At 42.4% G+C, this 12,051-nt stretch overlaps 1 protein-coding gene across 1 annotated transcript in view; it reads right to left on the reverse strand.

Annotated features, from left to right (window-relative positions):
* Window positions 1-12,051, reverse strand: part of DIAPH2 (diaphanous related formin 2) — a 358,680-nt gene that overhangs the window by 291,620 nt on the left and 55,009 nt on the right. Inside the window, exons 7-10 of the mRNA XM_079962400.1 lie at window positions 7,691-7,765; window positions 7,528-7,597; window positions 5,506-5,642; window positions 3,638-3,746 (exon numbers count right to left, since the gene is read on the reverse strand). Of these exons, the coding sequence (XP_079818526.1) occupies window positions 3,638-3,746; window positions 5,506-5,642; window positions 7,528-7,597; window positions 7,691-7,765 (391 nt within the window). The remainder of the gene's footprint in view (window positions 1-3,637; window positions 3,747-5,505; window positions 5,643-7,527; window positions 7,598-7,690; window positions 7,766-12,051) is intronic.

Genomic DNA, 12,051 nt, shown 5'->3' on the forward strand with positions numbered 1-12,051 from the left:
TAAAGTGGATTCACTGTGACACCAGTATAACCAAATGCATCAGAATGGCAGTACATGTAATGCTATAAATATATGTGTTGATCTTAATATGTGATGTAAAGTTATATATTCTTGATCACAGGGAGTTTCCCCTTTTCTTTTATCTAGCTCTTACCCCTTGCCTTAGAAGCAGGGCACTGGGCACCATAACAGAAGGTCTAAAGGGCAAAATGACAATAACTTTTACGTGTTCCCCTTAAAAAAGGTAAAGAGAACCTAGATTACTTAGACTACCGCAATGCATTCTACATGGGGCTACCTTTGAAAGTGACTTGGAAACTACAACTAATCCAGAATGTGGCAGCAAGGCTGGTGACTGGGAGTAGCCACCAGGACCATGTAACACTGGTCCTAAAGGATCTTCACTGGCTCCAAGCACAATTCAAAGTGCTGGTGCTGACCTTTACAAAAGCCCTACACAACCTCAGCTCAGTATACCTGAAGGAGCATCTATACCTCCATAGTTCAGTCCAGACACTGAGATCTTCCTTCAAGGGTCTTCTGGTGGTTCCCTCACTGAGAGAAGCAAAGTTACAAGGAACCAGGCAGAGGGCCTTCTTGGCAGTGGCGCCTGCCCTTCAGATGTCAAGGAAATAAAAAACTACATAACTTTTAGAAGACATCTGAAGGCAGCCCTGTATTGGTAAGTTTTTAATGTTTGATGTTTTACTATGTTTTATATATGCTGTAAGCCACCCAGAGTGGCTGGGGAAACCCAGCCAGATGGGCAGGATATAAATAGTAAAGTTGTTGTTGTTGTTGTTGTTGTTAGACTATAAGGTACAGAAACTTTTCAAGGAAATTTTGCTGTTCCACCAATAAGGATAGTTAGCAGCAGTTTGTATAAGCATTCTGCCCTTGCAAGGAGTTACAGCGATTAATTGTGATACTCTTGTCTGCAAGCAGCCTAAAGTTTTAAATAAAAGTGCGGGAAGCATTCTCAACTACACTTTGGTAGGAGTAAAAATTGATGTAATGCAAATCTAGACATGTCCAAAAATACTAAATTAAAGATTTTTCAGAGAGGGGGAATACAGATAAGGACATGCTTATTTTAGTCCTTTTCAACAAACATCAGACTAAGCAGACATCTAGGCTGGCACTGGAATCATACACATCTCCATGACATTTTTATACATCACTTTTATATGTCTGGACATTTTATATCACCTAGGACCAAGTAATAAAAAGAATTTTGCTTTATATTGCTCAGTGTTACAGAAAAGAAACTTGGCAATTACACTCTTCATAACATAGCTTGCATTCATCAAAGAAAAGGGGATGCTATTGCAGCATAACCTTGACCTTTTATGGAACATAATCTTTCCTTTTGGTTCTTTCTAGCACTCAAAGTTTTCATATTGTCATGTCAAGATCACAAAAATAATTTTTGTCTTATGGCCTTAACCTTACAGGGCAGAAGTCATGAACTCAATCGTTATCTCATTCACAAGTTGGTATTCCAGGACTTGATTTTACCTTTCTTGTGATGCAGAGCTAATATACAATATGTGAGGAAAAACCCTCACAGTAAACTGAGTACCGGTAACCAGCCATCTGAGTACTGTATATTCATACCTAAAAATACAATAACCTACACCACTGACATACAAATGGAAAAACCTTTCTATTATGTAGATCAGTTATGTAGACCACAACTTAAGGGACTTTGTGAGTGCATGGCCTCCACACACACATTTGTGCACACAATTAATCTCTTGAATGGAGAAGGATTCACTCACAATTCACAACATGGAAACACTGTGCATGTAACAGAAACATGTAGCCCCATGTGTATGGCTCACATGCAGCAAATACATAGGAAGCCGCCTTACCCTGAGTCAGACCATCTAGCTCAATACTGTCTACACTGACTGGCAGCAGCTCTCCAGAGTTTCAGAAAGGGAACGTGCTCAGTCCTACCCAGAAAAGCCAAGGACTGAACTAGGGACTTTCTGCATGCAGAACAGATGATTTACTGCTTAGCTACAGCCCTTTCCACAAGCAACAATTGAAAACTTTTGTGACTGGGAGATAACCTGCTGACTGGTTGGATTCGGCTCCGACAGATTCTGCCCAGAAGCAGAAGACACTTGAACTAGGGCAGAACTAAACAAGAGTCAGGGAGAAGGAAGGCATATCGTTGTGTGTGGAGACCATGCAAGTATTTATTTTCCCATGCTACAGCCAATGAAACTATTTTCATGTAGAATAAAGGGCCATGTTTTTCATAAACAGAGACGTTAAAACTATTGGGCACTTACCTTATTTTTCGCCCTATAGGACGCACTTTTTCCCCTCCAAAAATGAAGGGGAAATCTGGGTGCGTCCTATGGGGCGAATGCAGGCTTTCGCTGAAACTTGGAGAGCGAGAGGGGTCGGTGCACACTGACCCCTCTCACTCTCCAGGCTTCAGGAAGACATCCGCAGCCTAGGCAGCCCTGCGGGAGTTCCCGTAGGGCTGTCTAGGCTGCGGATAGCAGCCTGCTTCCCGGAGTGCTGGGCGCGCTGAAAGCAGAGCGCCCGGCACTTCGGGAACACATCCGCAGCCTAGGCAGCCCTGCGGGAGTTCCCCACAGGGCTCCCCACGCTGCGGATAGCAGCCTGCCGCCAGGCGCGAGAAGCGCCCTAAAGAAGAGCGCTCCTTGCGCCGGGCAGACATCCGCAGCGTGGGGAGCCCTGCCGGAGTTCCCCGCAGGGCTCCCCACGCTGTGGATAGCAGTCTGCCTCCCAGCACGAGCGGCGCCCTGAAGCAGAGCGCCCCTCGCACCGGGCAGACATCCGCAGCGTGGGGAGCCCTGCAGGAGTTCCCTGCAGGGCTCCCCACACTGCGGATAGCAGCCTGCCACCCGGCGCAAAGGGCACCCTGAAGCAGACCGCCCTCGCGCCGGGCAGACATCCGCAGCGTGGGGAGCCCTGCAGGAGTTCCCTGCAGGGTTCCCCATGCTGCGGATAGCAGCCTGCCGCCCGGCGCAAAGAGGACCCTGAAGCAGAGCGCCCCTCGAGCCGGGCAGACATCCGCAGCGTGGGGAGCCCTGCAGGAGTTCCCCGCAGGGCTCCCCACACTGCGGATAGCAACCTGCCGCCCGGAGGTCAGGGCGCACTGAAGCAGAGCGCCCCGCGCGCCGGGCAAGCATTGGCCAGCCCCACAAGCTCAGGGGACAGCAGGGAGGCGCAGTGCCGCCATCCCGCTGTTCCTCGACCTGGTTCGGTTTCCCCGGCCTGGTTTTGGGGGGGGAAATAAAGGGAAAATTTTTTCCTTTATTTCCCCCCCAAAAAACTAGGTGCGTCCTATGGGACGGAGAGTCCTATGGGACGAAAAATACGGTAATTTCAAACACTTTCTCAAAAAAATTTATTAACACTGCATTAAAGGAAAGAAGTTGTCTAATTTCAAATGTCTAAAATATACATGAAACTGTGAATTAAAGAATCTTGAAGCAAATATTTATTTGGGCGCCAAACCTTTGGCCCTCCAAAAAAAGCTATGTCATAACTATATTCTTCAGCAGCCACTTGTTACACAATTTTTTTTAACACATCATTTAAATAGTCTAAACTAAGATAATAGTTATGGTTGTAAACCAAGGAATCCCACCTGTAACTGCAAAGCTTCATGATTCTCAAGCCCCTCCACAATGTTTGAGAACCGCTCTCCATTATTTCTCTCAGCAGCAATTGTTATGGCTCCCAAAATTTTGTCCAGACTGAAACAGAAATTTGTTATTTTAAGAATAAGCATTATAAGGCATTCATGTACTTTATCTCTTATAATCTAATAGGCTACTCATAAACATATTTCTTTTTCTTAATAGGATTTTGTATTTTTTTCAAAGTATGTGTATACAAACACAAAACTTAAACCAAGACATTATGGTTTGAATCTGGAGGTAAGTGAAGGAAGATCACAGATAGAAAAGTTTCACATTCTTTCCTCCCACAGCAGTCAAATGCATCCCACTAAAAGTCTCTCTGGAAGGCTGCAGTGCCTTGCTGAACAATGTGCAGGGTGGGTGCTGGGGAAAGGGACAGTTGCTTAAACTTAGGTGGAGGTTCTCCAAAAAGGCTTCTCATGGGATTCAGGTGGAAGAAAGGGTAGATAAGTTAAGGAAGTTCACAGAAGGAAACTATCTTAGGATTGAAGGCTATAATATTACCCTTCTCCATATTACGATATGCAGTATTATTTGTTTAGAGGCAGGCAGGTCAGTTTTAAAAATTTATCCAACATAAGGATTCATGGTTTGTTTTTTATGTCTGAAAACACGCATACACACACACACTTCTTGCAACATACTTCTATTATGGAATGCTGATGTTAATTCTTAATTCTTTATTTTTATTCATTGTATTCCTATCCAACCTTTCCTCTGCAATGAGCTCAAGGTGGCATCCATGATTCTTCTCTTTATCATTTAATCCAACAATTACGCAGTGTGGTAGTTTAGACTGAGAGGCATTGATCGTCCCAAGTTCACGCAGTGAGCTTCTTGACTAAGTGGGGATTTGAACCCTGGTTTCCAAGATCCACGTCCAACACACTAAACACTACACCCCACTGGCCCATGGTGCAAGAAAGTCACCACCCCTCTACTTCTCCTGTAACAATTCTACTTAGTTCCACCCAGTCTTTCTTTGCACTAAAAAAAGCATGCATTATGACACTCTCAGCAATGCAGGTAGCGCCTCAAGCCAAAATTCACAGGAAAGTGTGAAAAGAAAACATGAGAAGAGCCCTGCTAGATCAAACCAAAGGCTTATCAAATGAAGCATCCTGTTTCCCACAGTGCCAACCAGATGCCTAAAGGAAGCCCAGAAGCAAGTCATGAGAGTAACAGTCCTCTCCAGCAATTATTCCCCAGCATGCTGCTTCTGATCATGAAGGCAGCATATAGCCATCAATACTAAAGGTAAAGGTAAAGGTACCCCTGCCCGTACGGGCCAGTCTTGCCAGACTCTGGGGTTGTGCGCCCATCTCACTTAAGAGGCCAAGGGCCAGCACTGTCCGGAGACACTTCCGGGTCACGTGGCCAGCGTGACATCGCTGCTCTGGCGAGCCAGAGCCGCACACGGAAACGCCGTTTACCTTCCCGCTGGTAAGCGGTCCCTATTTATCTACTTGCACCCGGAGGTGCTTTCGGACTGCTAGGTTGGCAGGCGCTGGGACCGAGCAGCGGGAGCGCACCCCGCCGCAGGGATTCGAACCGCCGACCTTTCGATCGGCAAGCCCTAGGCGCTGAGGCTTTAACCCACAGCGCCACCTGCGTCCCCATCAATACTACTGGACATTAATAACCTTATTCTCTATTCAAAGCGGGGTGCTGCTGCTGTCAAGAGTAGGGATCATGAAATCTCTTGGGCCATAAAATAGAAAGGCAAAATAGGTTGGGTGGACATACAGAAGATCTTGGATATAAAACACTGAAATTAAATTGACCAATATCTAAGTGTTATGATGTTACTTACACATTTTCTTCTCCAACAATACAAATGGCAGAAAGTATTTTTACTGTTTCAGTCATCATATTTGGTTGCTTTGGATCAATTGCTCTGGCAAGTAAAAGAAGGCTTCTTTCATCTCCTAGGATTCTTTGCAATCCATACTATAAAAAATAAAAATTGGAATAGTTATATCCAAAATAATTTCCCTCTATACACACATGCTGATCAAATTACAGTTTCCACAACTTGAAATAAATTATTATAATATCAAAACGTCTGTGAATGATAGCCTTCTAAACCCACTTTGGGGGCAAACCCTCTCCCCTCTGTCCAGTAAATGATGTGTCAATGAGGTTTTCAAGCTTTACTACTGTTTGTGACAGATTAGCTCCAATTCCAGAGGTGATGATTTGGAAGAATCCTATCTGATCTCTGCTGGGTCTTACTTTATCTATGCTAATCAGTGGAAGCAATGAGAGAATCCAGTTTAAAAAACAACGCTACCTGATGGGATTGCTACTTGAGGCTACCAGTTTAAATGTTAAAACTTCCTTGCTAAATTGCTTGCATTTCTAATTAAAAAGGTAAAGGTTGAATCTCAGCTGACTGAATATCCTTTGTTAAAGCTCAATGTGTTTGACTGGTTGAGCTGGTGCATCAGAATGCAAGCTATACTTAGTTCAATGGAGCTTATTCCCAGATATGTATGCATAGGTTTGCAATCATGCTACAAAAATGTTTAGTCTTTAAGGCAGGGGTCAGCAAGGTTTACCTTGCCTGGGCCGGTTCACTCCAGCGGAGATCCCTCCGTGGGCTGGATCGCACGCATGTGTGAGCACGCGCACCTGTGATTTCTGGCATCTGCATCTGCGCAGACACAATTTCTGGCGCCGCAGAAGCGAGTCCCCGCACAGTAGTGCGCCGGATTAGCACAGTGCGTGGGGACTCGCCAAGTGGGCGGCTCGGGGGCTGGTTAAACGACCCCCATGGGCCGCTTGTGGCCCATGGGCCTTAGGTTGCCGCCCCCTGCTTTAAGGCCACAGGACTCCTTCTGGAGAAAAACTGGTAATTCCACCTTCAATTTAGTAGAATGGGATGCGGGTGATGCAGTGGGCCTATTTTAGAAACGAGTGTTATATACCTTGCATTGTCTTATTTTATTATCATGAAATTCCAAAAAAAATATGTAAGAATATTCCAGAAAAGTAGTCTATAATGTAATAGCAAGTCAAAGTTTTTGGTTCTCTATCCTTTCTTAAGCTACCCAGTCAGTAAACTCCACTGCATTCAAAAGGACTTACATTTGTGTGCACATGGTTAGGATCGTGCTGTTAGTATAACATCTTTATAAGATCGCTAAGTATTTTTCCAGCTTGAGTCCACCATGTGGACATACCAAGATGCACACCTCATGTGTTTGTGTGTGTTTCAGTGTTTCCTTAATAATAATAAAAACCTATGCGGGGGGCACTTTTTTCTTGCCACTGCTCCCTCTCATTCCACATAACTCTGCAGTATCCGTGGGTTCTGAGTTTAAGTTATTCCAGGTGCTACCAATTAAGACTAGCAATGATGAACAGCATGCAGATGCATGTTCACACTCAGCTTGATCTGAGAGGCTGAAGAGAAGGAGGGCCTTTAATGATGCCCATCCATGTGGTGCATAGCCCCCAATCCCAACTCAACCACACAATACTTTATTCTGTTAAATGGACATCATAACTTAGTGGACTGCAGGATGGAGCATGGAAAAAATTGTGACTGTGTTCCTACTCTCAGAAATGTAGTTGTGTGTATCTTCCAAAATCTTGAATGTAAGTTTTCACAACACTTTATATACTTGTTAACCAATGAAGTAAATGATAAATTAGCTGCCCATTTTTCTCTTCTGACAGAAGTAATTACAGAAATACAGGTAAAGCATTGTCACCCATGGGCCAAATTTCCCTTTCCTAATTTCAGCTGTTTATAAATACACACAGAGAGAGAGAGTCACTCATGACCACATCACTTGAAGGAAAAACCAGAAGAAACTGAAATTCTTACCTTATTATTCATAAATGCTTTGAGGCACTGTATAAGCTTATGCTGATTCTTCTTGTCAATACTTTCTTGCCTTTAAAGGGGGGGGGGAATACCAACAGTAAGACACTGTATTAACTGCTCCCCCTTTTTAACTATCCCTTTCACTGATCATGTCTGTACTTACTGTCTCTTGTCCAGAAGTTTCTCAAGAACATCCAACAGAAGCCCAAGCCCTTCATGTCCAAAATTGTTAACCCAACTGTATAAAAATAAAATGCAAAATAGTTTACATTTCCTTTTTTACAGAATCACAATAGGCAAAAGTTAGTCATACGAACCAAGTGCCTGTTACAGACAAAGGGGCTCCAATACACATACAAGAGGTTGATGATAATGTTGAATGTGTATATAAACACAGAGATTAACCTCCAACATCTGTCTCACCAGCCTAGTTTGTGATATTAAGGAATCCAAAACTACTAGCATCTTATGGAACAGAAAATCCCTGTGTTATAAGTATTACAGTATTATGTGACATAATATTATTAGGTAATAAAACTATTTAACTGCCTCAACAGCAGCAGCAGCAACACATGCACCACATGGATTAACAGTTTGTTTATCTGGAATCTTTAATCTTCTAAACATTTTCCCCTCCCAATGGGTCATACACATTCACACAACAGAAATGCACACGAGCACACACGCACACACGAAAGGCAGTCATGTTCATAATCATCAATTAAGCTTAAGAAAGCATGTTAACAAGTTAAGAACGGTTTCAGGTTAAGAGCAGACCTCCAGACCGAATTAAGTTTGTAACCAGAGGTACCACTGTACTTGCAAAGTTCATTTGCTTCCTGTTTTTCTCAATCTTAAGGATTTCATGATTATGATCTAGAGGATATGTAGCTCAAGGCCAGAGAAAGATGAATGAACCTATGGCTCTACTAGGGATTTTGTGTTCCCTTTAACTCCTTTGAATTTAACACTGCCCTGAACAATAGAAAGCAGGATTGAGACACCAACCCCACTGAAGCCCTTATTTGCATATTTTCTTACTTCTTCCCATGGATTAGTTAACATGCTTTCTTAAGCTAATGGGGCCTCTGTACTGCTGGCACGCGATTTCTGTTCTCATCCTGAGGTAAAGTTCTTAACCCGAGGTGCTACTTCTGGGTTAGTGGAGTCTGTAACCCAAAGTGTTTGTAACCCGAGGTACCACTGTATGTCACTTTTACTAAACTAAGTATTGTAATTCAGCTGAAACTGAAATGTGTTGGAGATATAAAGGCTAAATAATGGCCAGCGGTAGTCTGCAATCTAGCAACGTCCTACAAACACACATACCACACATAATCACCACTGACCAGGAAGCTGAAATATTAATGCTGAAGGAGAAGAATGAACAATAGAGTTCTGGTAAACAGTATAAGTGCAGCGAGGGAAGTGAAAGAATTTGGCTGCAGGAAAAATAGCCCAGGACTTAGGGAAAGAGTTGTGTTTGGTGGCTGGAGAGCTAAAGAAAAATTCTAGGCTTTGGTCAACAAAAGACTTATTGGTGAGCCACTCTGAAGGCAAGTTGCAAGGCAGCAAGTCAAGATTCCCCTCCTATTTCCCAAAATAAAATGTCAGCAAATCTCACTGGCACGAATACCAACCCTCCACATCACTCAGACATCTCTAGATTGGAAGCCTGTGGGCAGTTGATACTCCTCTCAGAGAGCAAAATGCAGATCCCCTAGGTATCTAGTTACTGATACACAGAATGTCCACTGTCCAAAGGCAGCATTTCTTTACTTTCTGGTATTATTTTTCTAACCCCATTCCCCAATGGAGTGGTTTGCCAGTGAATATACAGGTAAGTTTTTCTTCTTCCTCTATGATCTCTGAGCTCTACTGAACTAGACAGATAATCAACAAATCATATCCTTTCATTTCTGATAATCTCTGGGAGCACTTTTTTAAATGTTTGCATCTTCCAGATTCTTCACTGACATTCAAACTATTCTTCTACTTGTGTACATACTGTTGCATAAGTGGTACCTAAGAAACTATGACATTTCTGATGCAGCTTTCAAAGTGTTTTTAGCCACTGCTAGTAAAGCAATGCTAGTAAAGGTAAAGGTAAAACACAATATATGCAAGAAAGACTATGGATATGTGAAAATGGCAATTCCATCAACACAGAGGTCCATTAATTCAAGTTTGCACTTCCTTTATAAACTGTGGCTTTTATAAAATGAGCAAATTCTTGTGCAGGAGGCAAAGCATGCCTGAAGCAACAGACCTCGTGTGAAGAAATTCAGTGTTAATATGTTGTCACTTTCAATGTTAGTGCAACACCAGAGGGTAGAGTTCAGTGGTATGTATGGTATGCAACAGAATGCACCTCTAATGGTGTTCCATTCCCAGCAGTAATCTCAAAGCGTAAGTCACATCACTGAACATCAAATAAAAGAGTGATATTTCAAAGCTGCATGGAGAAATAGAGAATGGTAGGAAAATAGAAAGGTGTAGTCCTCCTTGCTCCAAGAATCATATGGTCAACTGTTACATGTTACAAGTTACAAGTTATTTAGTACTAAGTATGTGTAATATTCAAGAAACTAATAAAAGTGTCTTTCCTTTTGCTCTTCTTTTTTTTATTAGCTATCTTGAAAATGTTACTTATGGTCATGCCAACCCATGGTACCCATCACTGCCTAATGGGGGGAGAGAGACAAATGTTTTCCACAATGAGTTTACAGTTTAATCCTTACAGATTTATACAGATTCATTTATCTGAGCTTCAGCACTGTCACAATGTAAACTATAAACTCATTGCAGCAAGGACCTGTGAAGGAGCAAGTACACAGGTGGCACTATATAAACAATAATATAATAACCTTATAATTTGCCTTGGGTTCCACATTTTCTTATTTTTACAATATAGTTGCTGAGGTAGATCTAGTCTTTTGAATTTATTTAAATTAGCAGTAGAGCTCCCAATAATTAATGGTAAAGCCTTTGCTAATTTGCTTTTCTCTATCTCTCTCCCTTAAGCATTACCTTTATGTCTGCAAACTTCCTGCCCAAGTTCCTTCAGCTGTACAAGCAGGAGAGCTGACGCACAAATTTAAGTGGCCAAAGGAAAACCAAGAGGATACCTTCAGAACAATGCAACTCAAGAGCTACTGTTGACATTTTTGGAACTGTTGACTTCATATATCTAAAAGATTGAGTTTCTGAACTCAAATAAATGAGCAGAGTATTCAGCACACCAAGCATTCAATAATATTCCATTAATGCTTTGAACATGCAACAATCCCATTTATAAAACAAAACCTATAGCAAGCTTATATTTTTATTGCAGCAATTCCCATCCTTTGTTGATAAAAAGCGAAATACTTTGAATAGTCACATGGAAAGCATAAAGGAACAGCTACTATCATATTCACAATTACCAACATATTTCAGCAATCTGTCAAGAGTGTGTGCTAACTATTCATATTTTTTGTTCTGTATTTTATTTTTGGTGGTGTTTATACAACCCTCAGTCACTAGATGGCTCACCAGAGCCATCTAGGTTCAAGATTGCTACTTGAAGAAATGCATAATAAAGATCATGAACAGACACAATAACTCATCAGAGTGAAAAAGACTATGGACTAATAAATGACAATGTGTCTGTGAGGGAACCTAGAGGAAATTAAAAGTACTGGCTATAAAACTTTTACAAACCTCCCTTTGTTTTAATATCTTCTAAAGAGCATTGACTTATGTTTGTGGAGAAATCAATCATGCAACTATGCAAAGGGCATGGCCTTCTTTGTAGTGGTGCTAAAAGTGTGCATCACTTCCTCAAGAAGGTTATCACCAAGTGGAATCATTGGTGTCTCACCAGCATTAAATATTAAAGCTGTTGGCTATCTTTGGGTGGTGCTGGTAGTGGTGACATTTTCTCTTTAGAAAGCCTTTAACATTTGATGCCTCCCCCAACCCTCATGCTGCCTTCCTAAAGCCAGGTAAGCAATGCGCTGGGCTCTGAGAAGGAGGCATGAGGGCTCTGACAGTGTCCTAGAGTCCTCCCATCTCCTTCACAAAGCCTAGTTAGTGCTTTCTCTAGGCTTTGCGAGGAAAGCTTTGTGCCTCCTTCCCAAATCCCAGTGCCTTGCTTAGCCAGCTCTGGGAAGGCAATGCAAAAGCTGGGGGGAATCAAACTTTGGTTTTGCTTCCCCCCTGCCACGCGACAAGGCAGCATGCTGTCTGCGCGTTCCATGTCAAAGTACTCTTAAAGCCTACCTGGTATGAAAAGTTGGGTCACCCCACTTTAGATTCTTTTTGCATCTATGTATGTATACATCTTGGGAACTCACACAATGGTGTTGTTTGTATGCTACTTTTATTATTCTGTATCCTGCGCTGGGTGACTTTTAGCTTCAAAAAGCAGGGTAGAAAAATTAAACAAATAGGCATAACTTTTAAAGTACTAAACCCAATTCCATAGTTCAAAACCACAGACTTCTGAGAACCTATTCTAAGGAAGGGTAGGTCATACATACC

Source organism: Podarcis cretensis (assembly GCF_951804945.1).
Source record: "Podarcis cretensis genome assembly, chromosome: Z".
Lineage (NCBI taxonomy): Eukaryota > Metazoa > Chordata > Lepidosauria > Squamata > Lacertidae > Podarcis > Podarcis cretensis.